The sequence below is a fragment of the Symphalangus syndactylus genome, chromosome 19 (genome assembly GCF_028878055.3).
Source record: "Symphalangus syndactylus isolate Jambi chromosome 19, NHGRI_mSymSyn1-v2.1_pri, whole genome shotgun sequence".
NCBI classification, from domain to species: domain Eukaryota; kingdom Metazoa; phylum Chordata; class Mammalia; order Primates; family Hylobatidae; genus Symphalangus; species Symphalangus syndactylus.
Window position 1 is genome coordinate 78,125,675 of NC_072434.2, and position 21,904 is coordinate 78,147,578.

General features: G+C 39.8%; 1 protein-coding gene across 2 annotated transcripts in view; it reads left to right on the top strand.

Moving 5' to 3' along the window:
* KCNK1 (potassium two pore domain channel subfamily K member 1) overlaps positions 1-20,857 on the top strand; it is a 58,690-nt gene extending 37,833 nt beyond the window's left edge. Inside the window, exons 2-3 of one of the 2 annotated variants that reach the window (XM_055233729.2) lie at positions 15,310-15,705; positions 19,640-20,857. In XM_055233729.2, coding sequence (XP_055089704.1) covers positions 15,310-15,705; positions 19,640-19,899 — 656 coding nt within the window. In that variant the 3' untranslated portion in view covers positions 19,900-20,857. Of the gene's footprint in view, positions 1-15,309; positions 16,386-19,639 lie in introns of those variants that run through there. The other variant, XM_063614020.1, reaches the window with a different exon arrangement.
* Positions 20,858-21,904: the final 1,047 nt, after the last annotated feature.

Below are 21,904 nucleotides of genomic sequence, written 5' to 3' on the forward strand. Positions count from 1 at the left end.
CGAAGTGGAGGTAGGTGCTGTCAAGGGCATGGCAGCAGGAGCTGGTGTGAGAACAGCAGGGCACGTTGATGGCATTGCCTCATCTTTGACAGGCTGCTGTCTCCTACAAGACGTTTATGTGGATTACATTCACATGAGGATGTATAAACACTCTTATTCCTATTCTCATGGAATTGGGAACAGGAAGACAAGGGATGACCTGGACATTTCACCTAGATTAGACCAAAGGTTAACAAAGGTGATGAGGCAACAAAGGTAGCCTTTACCTGAGAATAACCCCAAGGCAAAGGCCACCATGAGATAAAAGCAAACAGGGCCAAGCAACAATCAGGCTCAGATCCAGGAAGGACTGGACAAGTGTTCTGAAGCTGTAGCTTAACTCTCACTGGATCATGGGGGCTGAGACCTCTTTTTCCTGGGAGCTCCTGCTTGGGTGGGTTAGATCTTTGGTTGTTGTCTTAGGTCCATTCTATCTCAGAGTAACCCTTTATTCTTGAAACATCCAGGGATTTCTTTCTCCAGCTTTTATTTTCTACATTGGCCATCACCCCTCTTTGATTTTTCCTTGTTCTTCCTTACCGCTACCCCTGAGGCCAGACATAATAGATTGATAAACCCATGGTTCAAATCCTGCCCCCATCATGCATTTGCTTTCAGATCTTTGGAAAACTATTTAACCCCCTAGTCTCTTTATTTGTAAAATAGGGATATGCATGGTTATCTGAAAGAGCTGATGTGAAGATTAAAGGAGGTTATACCTTTAAAGCATAACATACCAAATGTTTTACTTTCATTTTCTCATTGGAATGCTCTTCACAGGTCTGGAGTGAGGGGGAACAAGAGTTAACAAGTAACAACCGTGGGGGTGATTTAAAGGTTTCAGGAGCTCATGCTGTTCATGCCGTAACTATCCATAGACCACATTCCCTGACTTTTTCCTAAATGCTTTCAAGCACGCCTCCCCTATAACTATCCAGTACACTGAATGCTTCCTGGTTTGGTTACTAGAACAAGCTCCTCAGGGTTGGGTTGGGACTGTTTCTAGGCCATGCTGGTGGACATGCCTTTGCAGAGCTTGGCTCTGGTCACACACTCCTTCCGTATTATCTTTTTATTCTGATGCTTTGACATATTGGGCTTTGCTGACCCGAAGGAACTGCCCTTCCCAGGGCTGGCCAATTCCTAAGGATAGTAAAGGACTCACCTGTGAGCATGCCTTTCCTATGCAAACTGAACACTCTGGAGCCCCATCCCCCAGCCACCTTCTTTATCAGGCTTTCACATTCTGAGCCACTCATGCTCTGCCTCAGTCACCCCAGAGCCTGGTGCCAGACAACTGGGACAACTCCTATATTCCAAAGCTTTCTGAAATGATTTAAACTAGCTAACCCTAAACCTGCTTATGCTGCTTCACCCATTTATTCCTGCAGAAACCACATTTATTCCTGCAGAAACCAACTGATATTTCCCTAGGTGCCCCCACAGCATAGCATGGCATGCCCCACTTTTGAAACATGAACAAGCTGTCTTTTCAATTGCAAATATCCCCTGGTCTGTTGGCCTCACTATACCTGAATAATAATAAAACTTACATTTCAAAACACCTTCCCTTACTGATGGTTAATTGTTGTGTCAACTTGACTGGGCTAGAGGATGCCCAGGTAGCTGGCAAAACATTGTATCTGGGTGCATCTGTGAGGGTGTTTCTGGAAGAGATTAGCATTTGAATCAGTAGACTGAGTAGAGAAGATCCATCCTCACCAATGTGAGTAGGTGTTATCTAATTCATGAAGGGCCTGAATAGAACAAAAAGGGAGAGAAAGGGCTATTTGTCTTGAGTTGAGACTTCTCTCTTCTCCTGACCTTGGACTGGGAGTTATGCCATTGGCCTCCATGGTTCTCAGGCCTTCAAACTTGGGCAGAATTGCACTACCGGCTTTCCTGGTTCTTCTGCTTACAGATGGCACGACAAGGGACTTGCTGGCTTCCGTAATTGGATAAGCCAATTCTCATAATAAATCTCTTCTTATATATCTATATATATCCTATTGCTTCTGTTTCTTCAGAGAGTCCTGACAAATAATAAGATTGGTACCAAGAAGTGGGAGTGCTTCTAACAAATACCAAAAAATGTGAAAGTGGCTTTGGAAATGGGTAATGGGTAGAAACTGGAAAGAGTTTGGAGGTGCACACTAGAAAAAGCCTACATTGCTGTGAATTGACCTTTAAAGGTGATTCTGGTGAAGGCTCAGAAAGAAAAGAGGAGAGCTATAAAGAAAGCCTTAATCCTCCTAGAAAATACCTAAGTGATCATGGACAGAACGTTGGCAGAAATATGGGTAATAAAGGCCAGTCTGATAAGGTCTCAGAGGGAAATGAGGACCATGTTATTGGACAATGGAGAAAAGGCCATCAGGGGTAGGGGGAAAGGGAAGGGAGAGCATCAAGACAAATACCTAATTCATGTGGGGCTTAAAACCTAGATGACGGGTTGATAGATGGAGCAAACCACCATGGCACATGTATACCTGTGTAACAAACCTGCACGTTCAGCACATGTATCCCAGAACTTAAAGTAAAAGAAAAAAAATTTTTTTAAAAAGTGTCAGAGAATTTGGCTGAATTGTGCCTGTATTCTAGTGTTTTGCAGAAGGTAGAGCAGTGAACACTGAAGTTACATATTTGGATAAGGAAATTTCTAAGCAAAGCGTGAAAGTTTTGTGGCTTGGCTTCTCTTGACAGCCTACATTAAAATGTGAAAAGAGAGAAAAGATTTAAAGACAGAATTGTTAATCGAAGGGAAGCAGCACTTAAAGATTTGGAAAATTCTCACCCTAGCCATATTATAAAGAATGAGATATCGGGCACAGTGGTTCATGCCTGTAGTCCTAACTATTAGAGAAGAGGAGGCAGGAGGATCCCTTAAACCCAGGAGTTTGAGACTTGTCTGAGTAACATAGTGAGAGTCCATCTCTTAAAAAAAAAAATAAATAAATGAGAAGGCACCTTGGGAAAGAACACCAAGGGTGCAGCCAAATGACCATCTGATAAGGAGATTAGTCAACCAAGTGGAACCTGTTGCTCAAGGTGATTCAGAAGTAATTGGGGCTGCCACCTCCATCACAGCTCCCACAGCTCCAATGTGCAAAAGCTTGAGCAGGCAAGCATGGGACCTCTACAGACAGCCCTTACTAGAGCAGCATCCAGGATAGCCGAGTGGTAGGAGCACCCCAGCAGCCCCAGACCTGTAGAGTCATAGACACGATTCTAGCTCTGGGAGCCACAAGGGCACAGAGCAGCTTTTGGGGAGGGAGGGCCACCACCCCCGTGGGTTGGGAAGGCAGGACCACAGCCCTAGTGGGCCCTGGGGGACAGAGCATTGAGCCAAAGAAGACTATTCTCCAGGCAAAATTTTGGACTTTGCTTGGGACCTATCCTTTCTTCTTTTCTTTCTTTCTATTCTTTTCTTTCTTTTGAAATGGAAATGTCTATTCTGTGCCTGTGCCGCCATTGTATTTTGGAAGCCCCTTAACTTGTTTAATTTCACAGGCTCACAGCTGGAGGGGAAATTGCCTCAGAATGAATCATACCTTGCATCTCACCCATCTATGATGTAGGTGCTGTTTAAATGAGACTTTGGACTACAGACCTTCAAGTAGATACTGGAATGAGTTAAGACATTTGGAACCATTGGAATGGGCTGAATGCATTTTGCATGTGAGAAGGACATGAAATTTTGGGATGCCAGGGGTAAAATGTTATGGTCTGAGTGTTTGTGTCTCTCCCAAATTTATACTTTGAAATCCTAACCCCCACCCTCTCAAGGTGATGGTATCAGGGGGTAGAGCCTTTGGAAGGTGATTAGGTTATGAGGGTGGAGGCCTCGTGAATGAGACTCGTGCCTTTATAAAAGAGACATAAGAGGGACTCCTTCCTCCTCTGCCTTGTGAGATTAGAGTGAGAAGGCTATGAGGAAGCAGCCCTCACCAGACACCGAATCTGCTGGTGCCTTGATCTGAGACTTCCCAGCCACTAAAACTGTGAGAAATACATTTCTATTGTTTATAAGCCACCCAGCCTGTGGTATTCTTTTGTAGCAGCCTGAACAGACTAAGATACCCTTGGATGAGGAGCAACTGAGGTAACATGTGGGAAAAAAAAAAAAAAAAACTGCTCCAATGCCAAGGTCATACTAGACAGCTCTCTAACTTATGCTTGGTAGTTGCTTCTCATCATTTTCAGTTAACCGTAAAGCATTCTACTTTTGTGGATTTCAAGTCCCTAGGAAAGGTTGCAGAAGGAAACAACAGCTTTGTGAGACCATCAGTAATTGTAATATTGACATCTCTGCTTTCAAATGGGTTACAGGATTAAACAAGTGTCATCCAAAGGACCACCAGGATGGCTAGATAACAGAAAAGAGAGTTTCACTGGCAATACTGGTTTACAAACCTGGAAGAGAGAGTCTCCGGTGTGAACTGAAAATGCTCTCTCCGAAGAACAAAGAGAAGGTTAGAGGTTTTATAAAAAGGAGAAATGTTGCATATTGCTCTTTGAGAAGTTTCATTGGCACCAGTAAGGTTTTGAGGAGCTGGCAAGCTTCAACTGGTAAGTGAGGGTGGTGCGTAAACCCAGTCTGAGAGTTGCAGCAGGTCGTCTCAGTAGTCGTTAGACAAAACTGGTTTCAGGTTACTGCAGGCAGTGTCAGCTGCCAGGCCTGCAGAAAATTTTGTTTTTTGGAGCAATGTTCTTTACTCTGAGTGCTTTTTCCCCCTGGCTTATTGATTCTGTCTTTGTTGTGTATGACAAGAATGACTCAGTTCATGTGATCAGCTTTCACACAAGGGTGACAAAGCTTCAATTATTTATTTATTTAATTTGGGACAGAGTGTCTCTTGTCATCTAGGCTGGAGTGCAGTGGTGCACGATCATGGCTCACTGCAGCCTTAACCTCCCAGCCTCAGGTGATCCTCCCACCTCAGCCTCCCAAATAGCTGGGACTACTGGTGCATGCCACCATGCCCAGCTAATTTATTTAGTTTTTGAATAGACAGAGCTCACTATGTTGACTAGAGTGGTCTTGAACTCCTGGCCTCAAGCAATCCTCTCACCTCAGTCTCCCAAAGTGCTGGGATTACAGGTGTGAGTCATCATGCCCAGCCCAAAGCTTCATTTTAAGTCTCTTTTATTTACTTTTTTTTGGTCCTAGTCATAACACATTGTAAGTATACTCTGTTAGAGAATTAGATAGCATGTTGTATTTTAAGTCTTTTCTAATTAACCTGTTCATGTAATTTAGTAAGAAAATATTAAAGGGGAATCTTGCCCAAGAGATGGCCAGTACTGAGTAAGAAGCCCATTTGGTTTGTGTCTGGGAGAATGAGCAGTGAGGATGAGTGAGGATGAGTTTATTTTAGCTTTGGCGAGAGGGGGACAAATCCACCTTTTCACAAGAGCTGCTTTCTCATCGCTTTTTGTCCCCCTTCATCCGCAACCCCCACAACCAAGGCAGATTCAGTAAATTTTGGGATGGAAAAGCCTTAGGTGGGATTCTTATGTTTTTGAAATGTGACTGCTTGGAATTGGGGGAAAGCCGTACTAAAATTGTGAAGCAATGTGGTTATTACCCATATCCAGTAGTGGGTCATGTTCCTGTGCTACCTTGATCTGCCCACAGTAACCTAGCAAGACATCAAATCACAGTGCACAGTAGATGGTACCGTTGAACAAGCCGAGCCATATTGTCTGCAGGAATCTGGGATGATAAAGAGATTATTACAGAATTTATTTTCATAAGGAACTGTATAATTATGAAGATTAGCAAAAGAAAGAAAGAAAGAAAGAGAAAGAGAAAAAGAAAGAAAAGAAAGAAAAAAGAAAGAAAAAGAAAGAAGAAAGAGAGAAAGAGAAAGAAAGAAAGAGAAAAGAAAAGAAAGAGAAAGAAAGAAAAGAAAGAGAGAGAAAGAGAGAGGGAGAGAAAGAGACAGCCTGGTCTGTTACCTATGCTGTCCTACTACAGCATTTAATATCTTACTGCAAATTTTACTAAGTTATAACTTTAAAAAATTTTTTTTTTTTTATCATTTTGACAAACTTAGCCTCCTACAGCAGAAGGTGATGGATCAAAAGCTGGACTGTCAACCAGGCACTCACCAGCTTAGAGAGAATGGAGAAAAGGAGTATAAAGAATTTGAATAATTGTATGTAACATACATGTTTCTTTTGAAATTTCAGTTTTAGGAAGCAAGGCTTGATGAGATGATCTTCATTTGTGAGATTATGCAGAGGGTGGTGTGAAAAGACATGGCAGGGATCCATATTTTTAAAATGGATGGAAAAACAGTTCTAAAAGTATGAAAAAATAGGGACAAATAATCATAATTTAAGTTCTCAAGCTAAGAAAGGTTCAACACATTTCAAAGTTAAATTGTAAACAGTGTTAGGGAAAAGAAAACATACAGAAATGGGACAACAGGGATCCATTAGAGTTGGATATCTTTCATTTACTAGTTTGAGGGCCAAAATAAATAATTATATGTGTTTTAAAATCATACAGAATGAACCTGAAAATGTTTAATGGTTAGAAAAGAAAGCATTTATAATAGAAATTTTAATTTGGCCAAATTGCTTACTTTAAAATTAGAAAATTTGATTTTTTGATTGCATAATTTTGGACACATAATAAGCACGTAGATTAAAAGGAAAAACTACATATTAAGCAAGAATCATCTAACAAAAACAGTTCTTTATATAAAAGACTGTATGCTAACTCCTAGATGCCAAGACAGAGAATGAGACTACAGTCAAGCGTCACCTAACGACGGGGATATGTTCTGAGAAATGCATCCTTAGGTGTTTTTGTCATTGTGTGAACAACATAGAGTGTACAAACCTGAATGCTATAGCATATTGCTCTAGGTCACAAACTTGTATATCATGTTACCGTACTGAAGACTGTAGGCAAGTGTAACACATAGTATTTGTGTATCTAAATATATCCAAACCTAGAAATGATACAATAAAAATACAGCATAAAAGATTTTTTTAAATGGGACACCTGTATGAGACACTTAGCATGAATGGGGCTTGCAGGAATTGAAGTTGCTCTGGGTGATTAAGTAGTGAGTGGATGTGATGGCCTTGGAGATTACTGTTCACTACTGTAGATTTTCTAGACACTGGACACTTAGGCTAAGTTCAATTATTTAAAATTGTTTCATTTCTTCAATTTATTTTCTTTCTTTAATTTATTATATTAATCTTAGCTTTTGTCACTTGTTTATAAACTTTTTAATGTTTTTAATTTTGATTCTTTCATGATAACATTTAACTTAAAACACGAACATGTTATACTGCTGTACAAAATATTTCCTTTATATTCTTATTTGGTAAGCTTTATTTTTTAAATTTTCAGGTTTTTTTTACTTTTTAAATTTTTTTGTTAAAAACTAAGACACGAACACACACACCAGCCTAGGCCTACAGAGGGTCAGGATCTTCCACCTGCACATCTGTCCCACTGGAAGACCTTCAGGGGCAGTAACATGCATGGAGCTGTCATTTCCTATGATAACAATGCTTTCTTCTGAATTCCTCCTGAAGGGCTTTCCCGAAGCTGGTTTACATTTGACATTTTTTTATTTTAAATATTTTTTATTTAAAAAAAAAAGTCAAATGTAAACCAGCTTCAGGCAAGTCCTGTAGAAGGAATACAATCTAAAATAATGATAAAAATTAGTAAAATAAATTGTAAATATATAAACCAGTAACAGTCATTTATTATAATTATCAATATATATACATACACTATAATCATATGTGCTATACTTTTATGCAAATAGCAACGCAGGAGGTTTGTTTACACCAGAATCACCACAGACACTTGGGTAATGCATTGCCTTATGATGTTACCGTGGCTACGACATTGCTAGGTGATGGGAGTTTTTCAGGTCCGGTATAATCTGATGGGACCACTGTCATATATGTGGCCCATTATTGACTGAAACGTTGTTATGTGGTACATTGACTCTACTGCCGGCAAGCTCCTATTTAAGTAAACAAACACAATAAACACAAACAAACGTGAGAAGTCCAGAAGAAAGGCCAAGGATGATAAGAGAACCTTCTTAGGAAAAAGAAGCTACATCAGGGCAAGGGGCCAGTTCTCACCTGGAAGACACAGTACTGCACACTTCAGCCAGATGAGTGCCATTTGAACATACACCACACAGGCACTGTGTGTGTACCCCCTGGGAATGGCCTCTGCCAGGAGCTAGTGGGTTGTTAGAGCTTTAGGGGAGTTATTTTTAACTTTCTGCTAATAAGCTGTATTTTGAGCCAAAAATTTGTGTAGTGCATAAGGCTAGCAAAGAATATCAGAGATTGTATGGCCCATTCTGTTATACTCTTCTTACCAGTGACTCAGAGGACCTGGCTAGGCTGTCTTTGACTTGTTTCTAACAGTGAAGAATTGGAAACACTCTAAATGTCCTTCCATTGGGGGGTGGATAAAATAAGTTATGGTGCTAGTATAGAGCAGAATATTGTGTTTAAAGAACAGGGAGCTTTTCATGTTTCAAAATGGAGCCATCTCCAGGATATACTGTTAAAAGAAAACTCCTAACAGTAACCTCTGGAGAGAACTAGAATTGAAGAGGACATGAGTAGTCAAGGGGACATTTGCTGCATCAGTGTTGTTTGAATATTTTACAATGAAAATATACTTATATATTGAGTAATTTATAATCATAATGCACAATTTTGATTTCTACTTTTACCTGATATTTAAGTTAATGTCTTTAGAATATAACTCATTCTTTGGGCTGTTGGACATCCTATCTTACTTAGCTGGTATCTCTGCAATTAGATATTTATTTATAAACAGAGATTCCTTGAGAGGTATCATTTACATTAAATAGTTAAATAGGAAGATAAGCATTGTACTGGAGTTTAGTTTATGCTTATGTCACTGATATTAATTATTGCCACAGAAACTCTACTTCTCAAGGTCGCCACTAATTTGTTATGTTTCATGTTTGTTTGTCAAAATTGAGGGACAGTCTTCATTGATGACCTTACTATTTACCATAGAAGTTCATCTATCTGGCTCCAAACTCTATTTCAAGAATATGAAAGGCATGTAGGTTATGCCTACGTTCTCTGACCCTTGATAGATGTTTTGCTGACCCACCTCCTGATATCTGTAGAGTTACCCTAGGCTCCACCTTCCACCAACCAGTTCTGTGTGTGAGTTGCACGGTCCTTTGTTCATTACTAAACGTTGTTTTTGCTCTCTTCTGTCCTTTCATTTCAGTCTCACTATCTTAGAATCAGCTTCATGGAACCACAGGAAAGACATCATTGTTCTTCTTTTGCGGGTAGCCAGTAACACCGCCCTCTCACTGAGAGCACCTAAGAAATAATGTTAGGACTTGAGTTGACTTTTGATGCATCCATGTCCTTTGCATCATATAATATATCTGGAGTGGTAGAGTGCAAAGATTATGGGCTCAACTTGTTATTTGCATGACTTTGAACAAATTGTCTAAACTCTCAAAAACTCAGTCTTTTTATTTATAGAGTAGAAATAGCAACTCTAGGATTTGGAAATTGTTATGAAGGTTCACAATTCTGCATACACCACAGCTTATACACATAATGGCAAGTAGCAAGGTGTGGCTGTTTTTATTGGGTGTTTTGAGCCCGTTTTCCTCCTTTCCAGAACCTATCTCCTCAGACTGATGGATGCATGATGAGTTCCCCTTGCCTAAGTTATTATTTCTAATTGTTCTTTCACTGCGCTGCCATTTTTAGTGGAAACTTTATTGCAAAAAGTGCAAGGTTCTCATCTGTGGCACTTGAGTTGTTTGCTGGCTCCTCTAGCTTTTAAGTGCAGTGTATTAATTTAGTCCCTCTCTCAGATGTCCACTGTAAGGTAAAGAATTGATGCCATGTCCCAACTAGGAATACCATTGCCTCCCTGTCTTTGCTTGTTAACAAGAACCATTCATGGATGAGTAGAAACCACAATAAGTGTTTAGAAAAGTATTAAATGAATGAGGCAGTAAAAAGTGATCCCAAGAAAATCCTAGACCACTTGCACCTGCCATGACTTGTTACCTCTGTGATCTCTTACCATCTGTGACTCCTTGGTCACGTGTATTGACTGTAGCCCACTTGCATTCTGTCAGCATTTCTCTTCAGTCTATTTAGAGCTCCCTTGAGCCTTCTCTCTCTGGCAAACTTCTTTTTGTAACTTAAGCAAAATAACGGAAGATGTACATTCCTTGTTGTGTGCATGGCATGGATAGGAAGGATGAGCAGAGTTTATCCATGAAAAGTATGGCTGTCAAAAAAGGGAATTATGAAGACCTGTTGTATGCAAGATATCTTGAAGTTAACTTTTTAAAAATATGAAACAACTTATTTCCAGCAAAGTGAAAAATGAACATCACAGAAAAATCAACCTGACCTGAAGCTTATTCAGGTGCAATGAGTTTCACCATACAGTGAGTTTCTGACCCACGTGACACTGAAGTCACTAACAGCACCGGTGTTACCGTTCACTGTAGATAGGACAGCACTGTGTTTGGGGATCCTGGAGAAATTTAAAGTAGGAGAGGATGTGGTCTACCTCCAGGGCCACACAGTCCAGTGGGAAAGAGATAGTTAATAAGCTGAAGTCCAGGACTGCAAAGTAAATTCTGTTTTACAGAAGGGGAAACATTGCGACTGATTTCAGTATCTCTGCTGAGGTGGAGAGGCTGAGGTTCTTCTTTTGTAGCTGCTTCTTCTTCTTCTTCTTCTTCTTCTTCTTCTTCTTCTTCTTCTTCTTCCTCTTCCTCTTCCTCCTCTTCCTCTACCTCTTCCTCTTCCTCTTCCTCTTCTTCTTCTTCCTTTTCCTCTTCCTCTTCCTCTTCTTCTTCTTCCTTTTCCTCTTCCTCTTCTTCTTCTTCCTTTTCCTCTTCCTCTTCCTCTTCCTCTTCTTCTTCCTTTTCCTCTTCCTCTTCCTCTTCCTCTTCTTCTTCTTCTTTTTGCATGTATCAAGCTAACTTAATGGAGAATGTATACATTGTTCCATATCATACTAAATAATGCAAATAAGTGATACTGTTACAGACTCAGGGTCACAACGTGGGGCCATTGTAAGCTACACCTTTCTCAAATGCATCTGCTGTATGTGAAGAAGTTGCATATCAGTGACTTGCTCTGATATACTCAATAGGAGCCCACAAAGGTTCTCTGTCTTGGCCCTCATTAAGAAGCATTTAAATACCAGAAAAGTCTAGTGAAGCATAGCCCCTGATTGGATATTAGCCAGCATAGTGTCAGGGCTGTTGTAATTAGAGTAGCCAGATGGGAAGGCAAATTTAGTAGGAGACTGTCATCATTACAACTACCCATTATACGTATACTCATACATGCCTCACAGGTGCAAGCTCATAACAGGAAACCCAGCAGTTGTGGAGTAGGAGGCTAGAATACAAGAACATTAGTGAGTGAGAGCTTTGTCTCAGGATTGTAACTAATTTTGAAGTCAGTTTTTTCAGCAGTCTTTGTTATGTTCACTCTTTTGGTTCCAAAAATTATGTGATGACCGGCCTTAGAAAAATGTAACCAAAGTAAGCCTGGTCTATTAACATTTTGCTAAATTCTTTGTGGTTTGTAACGGAGTTAAATATGATTATAAGATTTAAAAATATAAATTTTGCTTCATGATTTATCTGAAGGTTCAATTGACTGGACTTGAGTGAATTATTCACGACTTCATTAAAATTCAATAGGACTAAAAGTTTCCGTCAGATGCATTAAGCCATCTACTGCAAACGAAGCGCTGTGTTGTAGTTGGTGCAGAGGGTGGTTTACTCAATGTGGCCTGTGCTATGTGTATGGAATGCAAACGAGATGTGAATTTTATATTTTACTTTCCATTACCAAAAAATTATTTATGTACACATCAGGAGAGGAAAATTACTTTCAGTAAGGATCTGCATGGTGGTGATTTTTAATCTCTTAGTGGGAATATATAATATTTTTACAGTACTAACATAAAAATGCCATTACTGCAGAGAGAGGTCTTAGAGTCTTATAATGATTATCTTTATTGCTTGGAGATAACATTTTAGTAAATGAGATTTAGTTAACATTCTAATGAAAAGAGCTATCATAATTTGAGAGAAAATTCCTAAGCTAAAATATTTTTAAACTAGAAGTTTGTTTACTTTTTTTTCTCTACTAGAACCTAAATTATGTAATTTATTGCAACAGATGGTATGGAAAATTTGGATTGTGTGTTACACTTTTAGTAAAGCTGATTTATAAAAATTTATAAAAAGGCTACCAAAAAAAGTAATAAAATCATAGACTTAAAGGCCTTCGTGGAGTACAACTGACTCAGCTGATCTTATGTTTTCTCAACAAAATCAGTGCCAAAGCTAAATTCATCTCTTGCAGTTTCTGCTTGACCCTCTGGTCGTGTGAACACTATTATTAATATCTCCTAACACTTTCAGTCACAAGCTGGTAACTACATTTGTGAATCGCTTTCCAGTTGGCTTTTTTTTTTTTGGAAACAGAGTCTTGCTGTGTCACCCAGGCTGGAGTGCAATGGTCCAATCTCAGCTCACTGCAAGCTCCGCCTCATGGGTTCAAACGATTCTCCTGTCTCAGCCTCCCAAGTAGCTGGGATTACAGGAGCCCGCCACCATGACCGGCTAATTTTTGTATTTTTAGTAGAGACGGGGTTTCACCATGTTGGCCAGGCCGGACTCGAACTCCTGACCTCGTGATCCATCCGCCTCGGCCTCCCAAAGTCCTGGGATTATAGGGGTGAGCCACCGCGCCCGGCCTTCAGTTGGCTTTTTTATGGTTAAATAAAGTTCCATTTTCAGATTCTATTTCCAGATCTCTGCAATCATTGGAACATCCCTCCTTGGTGCCTCACTGAAGTTGTAGCTCCCATTAGTTCAGGTGGTTCTGTGACATCAGCTGCTTTCCTCAGAACAAGTCTCATTCTTCCTTCACATATTTTTTTCTCAAAATGAAACATTCAAAGGCTCCTGCTTCCATATGTAGCATGAACATTACTTGGCACCATCCTTCATGTTATTCTCAAGGCACTCTCCCACTTGCCCATTTCCCTCTTTCAATATCATGCCCAAAATTAGTCACCGCATTCCAGGAGCAGTTGGGTGTGCAGGGACCAGATGGATTCAGGAACCGACACTCAGAACAAGGGTAGTTCTTAACCATTTGAGGACGCGTACCCCTTGTGAGAATTAAAGCCCTGGAATCTCTCCACGGGAAAGCGGATGTACAATCTCAGAGGATTCCTGGGCCTTGCTGTATGTAGTTCATTCATAAACTGTGCACCTTCTGGGACAGTGGGTCAAGAACCCTGCCTCTGCGGTGGTGAGGCCGTACATGGGAATAATCAAGGAAGCTTTTTAATAACCACATACACTTGTATAAGCCTTAGGTATAAGGCAGAGAATTTGGGAGATTTGCAGCTAAGGAGTTTGTTTATTTTTAAGCTGAGTGTATTTTAAAGATCAGATTTTGAAGCTACTTTTCAATTATCACCTATGTGGATTTTTCTCAGAATCCAATTTCATAAAAAAAAAATGTATTTAGCTGGCTTTTTCATGAATTGACTTTTTCAGACATGTTAGTTCTTTTAAGATGAAGTGCTCATGAGATTTTAAAAATAGCTACCAGGCCCCATGCCCAGCTGGGTTCTCTGTTGGCGTTGGTTGGATGAAGAGTCCCCTGATTAGCTTGATTTGGGAAAAACTTCAACCTGGTAGAAAGTAAAACAGATATGTGTTGCAACCACTGGTCCTAATGTAATTTTTTCAATGTTTGTGGAATTTATGACATCTTTGAAAATACAGAAATGACAAGGGGGGTGGGGGAAATGTGCCAGTTTATGAATGTGCCATTTAACCAGATAACTGGGCAAAATATTTTACAAGAAGTATTCTCATGAGCGCTACAGAGTCAGAGATAACCACGTCCATGCATATTTGTGCCTTTCCATAGCGTCACACTTTTACTGATGCTATTTCAGTCACAAAAGCCAGGAGCTGCATGGAATTCCAAGGAGGGAATTCTCCCTGGTACCTCCTGTTCACTCGGTAGTCAGAGCTGCAGGCACACAAGCCACTTCACAAGTCAATTGTATTGCAAACCATACATAATAGTATACTTAATCAATAGATAAGTGTTACAGATCAAACATTTCACAACAAACAAAGTAACATATAACATCAAGAGAAAAGGGACAAGAAGAAGGGTTAACAAACCAGTCCAGGGAGACTGGGAGAGCAACAAAGACCCAAAGAATCCCCTGGTCGGGGCCAGGCGAGTGGTCCACAGGTTTTGCAACGAAGAGTCTTCAGTGGGGGCAGAGCCTTCCCAGCAAATGCCAAGTGCTAATCACAGTTGACAGCAAGACAGTGTCAGTTGAGATGGGCATTTTGAGCTACCGATGTCCTGTTCTTTTTATGGCCACGGAGTCCTCTGGCGAGGACTGATAGTGACAGAATGTGCTTGTTTTTGCCCTTATCTGGTTGGAAGCAGACTTTATTTATTAAGCATAACATCTTGACCCCGTTGGCAAAGTGCCCTATGAAATGTAAGATGGAGTCTTTTTCTAAGATGGAGTTACTCATGTCAAGGGTGCTATATACAAGTGCTTGATCCTGTGACATGGCATGCTTTAATCTTCATTTTTCTTCCTCTTTTTGATATCTCTATCTTCACTGATTCTACTCCACCCTCTTACTGGACTCGTATTATCTTGGTTCTATTCACACACCTTTGTTTGTCAGTCGTTCCTGTTAGAACATTCTGAGTAGTTTGGGAGGTGAGTGTAGACTGAGGTTTAGACACTGAGGATCTTCGGGGAAAGTGAAGTGAAGGGGTGGAGGGGATAGACCGGCCCTGGTGAAGCGGGTAGCCTCGGATGAATTTCTCCTGACGGTCTAAGATGGGTGTGGGCCTTAGCTCCTTAGCACACAGAACTTATGTTTGAGCCTGATAGTGAATTCAAGACCAGAGACCCTGATGTGTTGGAATTGCTGGTTGGATTTTACAAAGAATGGTGGACTTTCAAACTTATGGTGACCACTGTTGAATTTTACTGGGACATGACAATTATGCTAGAGCCTCTAAAGTGGCAGACCTGAAGTCTCGCTGTTCTCTTTGGTTTGAGGGGAATAAGGGCAGATGATAGGCATATATTGTTTAAAAATGTGTTTGCCACTTCGTCTCTTCCTCTTCGCCTCAGTGACCTTGTTCTCCTTGCAGGTTATGGCCACACCGTGCCCTTGTCAGATGGGGGTAAGGCCTTCTGCATCATCTACTCCGTCATCGGCATTCCCTTCACCCTCCTGTTCCTGACGGCTGTGGTCCAGCGCATCACCGTGCACGTCACACGCAGGCCAGTCCTCTACTTCCACATCCGCTGGGGCTTCTCGAAGCAAGTGGTGGCCATCGTCCACGCCGTGCTCCTTGGGTTTGTCACCGTATCCTGCTTCTTCTTCATCCCAGCCGCTGTCTTCTCCGTCCTGGAGGATGACTGGAACTTCCTGGAATCCTTTTATTTTTGTTTTATTTCCCTGAGCACCATTGGCCTGGGGGATTATGTGCCTGGGGAAGGCTACAATCAAAAATTCAGAGAGCTCTATAAGATTGGGATCACGTGTGAGTATTACAGCTCCCTGGCTGCTCCGTCTCCATTTTTTTTTTTTGAGCCCAAGTCTCACTCTGTTGCCCAGGCTGGAGTGCAGTGGCGCGATCTTGGCTCACTGCAACCTCCACCTCCCGGGTTCAAGGGACTCTCTGCCTCAGCCTTCCAAGTAGCTGGGCTTACAGTCTTCTGTCTCTATTTTGCCATTGCAAGCTCCACTTCACCTCCCAGTGAGGGGTCATTCATAAAAGCACTGATTGCTTTCTTCTCATTGAGAAGTTTTCCGAATTTACCACCTTCTCAACCATTTCATTTTATGGTTTCCTTCAAAACTCTTTATGCAAAAATCTTACTACTGAGTTATTTTTCGCAACACCTTAAAATTACAGATGAATTTCTTACTAATAATGTAGGCATTATAAATGACAGTGTAAAAATACATCATACAGAATGTACTTGATAACCAACTGTTAATCAAAAAAAAAAGATTGCTCTACTTTATTAAATATTTTAAGGCCAAGAAAACTAGGCCTCGGATAGAGCGTGTTATCAATCATGTTCTTTAATTTACCAGAAAAGTCTTAAAAGAGCTGCTTACCTCATTTATCCATCTGGTTCTTTTTAGAAGAAGTTAGCCTCTATTAACTGTTTCCAGAATTTTGTGTGTGGAAAATAAAATGGGCATTCAAATTCAGATGGTCAGGGATTTATAATTTTTTTAACAGTTTTCATTTTAAATTCAATGTAATATCATAGAAAACTTAACCATCCATTTTCAAGAAACTGTTCATTTCTGTGTGAGCCTTCTGTCCTTTTCAGGATGCACAGAGTTGTAGTTATAATGTACCTACTGTTTTCATTTCTGTCTTGCCTTCTTAAGAATTTTTCAATTTATGACTCGGCTCAGGTCACGTTTTCTAGGAAATCATAGTAGATACTCAAGCAGCCAGATGCTCTGTCTTGGCCCTGTCTCGTAATTCTTAACCCTACAAAATGCTTAGTTGAATTGTGTGTATTTTGACATTTCCTTTAAACCATGGGCTCAGCCAAAACAAAGACTTTACTCATAAATCCCTAATGCTTTGAACAGTGCCTGGCTACCATACAAGTTCAATAATTTTTTTTTTTTTTTTTTTTGCCAAATGGTGACTTAGGATAATTTTATATTTCCTGGTGGCAAAACCGTCATCCAATCATGCCTCTATTGCTCACTATTTAGCTTTCTTCTAATTCAGGGGTATTATAAATGACACTGCAGAGAATTTCCTTTTTTTTTTTTTTTTTTTTTTTTTTTTGAGATGGAGTTTCATTCTTGTTGCCTAGGCTGGAGTGCAATGGCATGATCTCGGCTCACTGCAACCTCCACCTCCCGGGTTCAAGCGATTCCCTGCCTCAGCCTCCCAAGTAACTGGGATTACAGGCACCTGCCACCACACCTGGCTAATTTTTTGTATTTTTAGTAGAGACAGGGTTTCACCATGTTGGCCAGGCTAGTTGTGAACTCCTGACCTCGTGATCTGCCCGCCTCAGCCTACCAAAGTGCTGGGATTACAGGCGTGAGCCACTGCGCCCGGCCAAGAATATTTTTGTATATATACACATTTCCTCCTCTGATATTCTTCCAAGAAATGAGATTAGTGGTGCAAAGTGAATACGCCTTTTTGTGACTCATAGAACACAATGACCTGGTGCTTTCCAAATGTTGTTATGAGTTGACACGTCACCAGCATTATCTGAATGTGACAGTTTCAGCACTCCTGGGGTGGTGATGGCCAGTAGCATCAGAGATGTTTTATGTGTATGTGAGTTTAATAGTCAAATAAACATTATCTTAACTTTCTTTTCATATAATAGGTGATTGTTTTATTTTATTTTATTTTATTCTGTGACTTGGAGAGTAGAATGTTTCTCTAATTATGTTTGCTAGCTACAATAATTTTCTCTTATATAAATTGTCTTCTCATAAATTTTGCCCAACCACTTAACTTCTTCAGTGTTTCATATAATACTAAATCCTTGCATAACATTTTATCCCTTCTTACAATGTGCATCTTTTTTTAAAAAGCAATCTACATAGAATTAGTTTATGTTTTGAGCGTCAGGAACCTGAGTATCTAACAAATGAATGTTCCAAAGATATATTAGATGTGGGCAGGATAAAATACCACTGTTTTTGTCTGAAACCCCATGGATATTTTTGTCAGCATTCAAGAGTTTGACAAAATAATTATAAAGGAGGCTGGGCACGGTGGTTCATGCCTGTAATCATAGTACTTTGGGAGACTAAGGCAGGCAGATCACTTGAGGCCAGGAGTTCGAGACCAACCTGGCCAATATGGTGAAACACCATCGCTACTAAAAATACAAAAATTAGCCAGAAATCACTTGAACCTGGGAGGCGGAGGTTGCAGTAAGCCGACATCGTGCCACTGTACTTCAGCTTAGGTGACAGAATGAGGCTCTGTCTCAAAAAATAGTAATAATAATAATAAAGGAAAAGACACAGATTCATCAATTAGTCTAACAATGTCATTACTATTTTTAAAGTACAGGAGAGAACATTGAATGCACGATATTGTTTTCAAAAGCTATAGTCAGATTCTGAAGATACTAAAACTTTGTATTCTTGGTTTAATTAGTTTCTTTATTCCTGTTATGCTGCCAATTTTAGCTTCCCTACTTCATACAGTTTCGAAAATCCTTCTCAAATGTTTTACCACTGGGACATAAAATCAGAATTTTTGTTGTTCTTGGAGTTTTCATCTTCACATTTCTGTTCCTTTTTATGATGATTTTTTTTCTGAAATTCATTTTTAAAATGATGGAAGGAATTTTAAATCACCATTTCCCGTCACAGATTCCAAGCAATACATTTTACTTGAGTCAACAATTATCCTTTAGTTTCCCAGTAAGAAACTGGTAATGTTGGCCAGTGAATAGTCCACATGTCCAAAAACAACTGGGAGATAATGAAGAGCTTGGCTTTGTTGCTGGATTTAGGTGCAAGTGTAGAGAGCCATGCACAAGGACCTATTTAATATCAACATATATTCTTAAATTTTTGATTTAGTTTAGTGTATTAGTCTGTTTTCACACTGCTGATAAAGACATACCCGAGACTGGACAATTTACAAAAGAAAGAGGTTTAATTGGACTTACAGTTCCACGTGGCTAGGGAAGCCTCACAATCACGGTGGAAGGCAAGGAGGAGGAAGTCACGTCTTACATGGATGGCAGCAGGCAAAGAGAGAGATAGCGTGTGCAGGGGAACTCTTCTTTTTAAAACCATCAGATCTCATGAGACTTATTCACTATCATGAAAACAGCAGGGGAAAGACTTGCCCCCATGATTCAACTACCTCCCACCAGGTCCCTCCAACAACACGTGGGAATTCAAGATGAGATTTGGGTAGGGACACAGCCAAACCATAGCATTTAGACTGCAATTTCTATTACTAAACTCTTATTCTGTAATAGAAATTGTAAGAGTATTGAGTGCTTAAAAAGATACGAAGCTTTCTTCCAAGCACCCCATGATAAAAACTTTTCTAAAACATCACTGACTTTTTGTGAGCCACTGATTATAAGGCAGAGGTGGCAAACCCTCCTTGCATAAAATATCACACTTGGGTAAGTGCAGTATGTTATGTGTCTTTAATAATGCCACGTCAGCCCCAAGTATTTTTTTTTCTCAAAAATTGCAGCCTGTGATTCTAACTAATCCAAGTTCATAGGAGGTTAAATCATTCTTCATTATCTTTCACTCTTTAATAATGGGTAGTTCCTCTTTGAGCCACGAACTTAAAAACACTTCTAAAAATTAAGAAACTGGCAATGAGTTTATTCCTTAACAAACACTGTGTTGGCATGAGGTGGGGAGGTAAATCACCACTACTTGATTTATCCATGTTGAGATCATACTAAGACAGTGTCCTGTTTTTCACACAGGTTACCTGCTACTTGGCCTTATTGCCATGTTGGTAGTTCTGGAAACCTTCTGTGAACTCCATGAGCTGAAAAAATTCAGAAAAATGTTCTATGTGAAGAAGGACAAGGACGAGGATCAAGTGCACATCATAGAGCATGACCAGCTGTCCTTCTCCTCGATCACAGACCAGGCAGCTGGCATGAAAGAGGACCAGAAGCAAAATGAGCCTTTTGTGGCCACCCAGTCATCTGCCTGCGTGGATGGCCCTGCAAACCACTGAGCGTAGGATTTGTTGCATTATCCTAGAGCACCAGGGTCAGGGTGCAAGGAAGAGGCTTAAGTATGTTCATTTTTGTCAGAATGCAAAAGCAAAAATGATGTCAATTTAAGAAATAGCTACTGTTTGCAATGTCTTATTAAAAAAAAAATGGAACAAAGAAGCTGTGACCCCAGCAGGATGTCTTATATGTGAGGAAATGGGATGTGCACCTAAAATTCATATGTGACAAACTTATCTAGACCTTACATAAGAGGAGAATACTTGAAGCAGTATGCTGCTGTGGTTAGAAGCAGATTTTATACTTTTAACTGGAAACTTTGGGGTTTGCATTTAAATCATTTAGCTGATGGCTAAATAGCAAAATTTATATTTAGAAGCAAAAAGAAAAAGCATAGAGATGTGTTTTATAAATAGGTTTATGTGTACTGGTTTGCATGTACCCATCCAAAATGATTATTTTTGTAGAATTTAAGTTAAACTTACTATTTATAATGCATAGGTAACCATTAACTATGTACATATAAAGTATAAATATGTTTATATTCTGTACATATGGTTTAGGTCACCAGATCCCAGTGTACTTCTTAAACCAAGACTATAGATATTTTGTTTCTTTTGATTTCTCTTTATACTAAAGAATCCAGAGTTGCTACAATAAAATAAGGGGAATAATAAACTTAAGAGTGAATAACCATAATATTCTGCTGCAATAAATGTTTCTACCCTCTTGCAATAGAATGGTGTCAGATGTCTAACATGTTTAAAAACATTTTTTTGAATTGAACAAGTTATGAATAAGATTTATTAAAAGGGTAAGATACTTTGTTTAGAAAGTACATTGTGATTTGCAGCCACCTAGCACTAAAGCACAGAACTTAAACACAAATCCCTAAATGAACAGATTGTTACATTAATCTGAGAATTTTAAATTTAGAAGCTAAAATAAATAAAAATCACATCTGGTTGTAATCCTGTGCTTTCATATATCACAAGTATGCCTCTATGTAGAATATATATATATGTATATGTATATGTATATGTATATTTATATGTGTATATATACGTGTGTGTATATATATATATATACTCCTTCATAGAAAACATAAAGGTCACATTTAGATGATGTACACAGGATGCTATTCTATTAAGGATTTTAGAAAAGAAAATGAGAAAGCCCCTGTGTGATAATGAATGCCCACTGACCCCCGCAATGGAGCCTTACCTCCCATGGGTAGCCGCCCAGAAGTTGGTGGTTGAGGGGCTGGTAAAAATCAGTGCAAAATCAGCGCCCTCTGATGAGCCAGCCAAGCACTCTGATCGTGGGCCAGTCTCCTGACAGTGGGCCACTCACTCAGTAACCTTCTACCTTCTGTACCATGTGCTGCCATGAGCAAATTATTACCAGCTGCAGGGCAAAGCAAAAGCTCCCCCTTTCCCTTCAGAAGGTTTGCTGAAAAATCAACTCACAAAAAGGCAGATTAATGAGAAAAGGCATACACATTTATTACTACCGTGCACACAGGAAGAATTACAGAGTGATTGTCCAATATCTCAATGGGGGTTCAGATACTTAAATATCTTACTGATTAGAGGACAGGGAGATGGAAAAATGTAGGTGATTTTAGAGGGATAGTGTATGATTTGCAGAGGAATCCAAGTGTGCTGCCCTGTAAGCATATTTCCTCCCTGCTGACCATGTCCCTGCAATGGAAGACTGCTGTTATGAGGCCAAATCATTGGTTAAGGGCAGAATAGAGAATCCTTGGAGAATATAGGCATGCATCCTGCCATAACTGGATCTGCAACATTTCCGATGGTCACAAGGCTTGGTGTGGTGCAGAGTCCTGAGATGCTGATGAATATAAATCACAGAAGCTGGATTACACTTGAAGAGTGTTATTCTATTTTATGCAATGCAGGAAAAAACAATGGCTAGTTTGCTACAGCTGCTTGGCTCTAACATGAGAGGGAAGTTCAAAGTCCAGAAAATGAGGAAGTACATGAA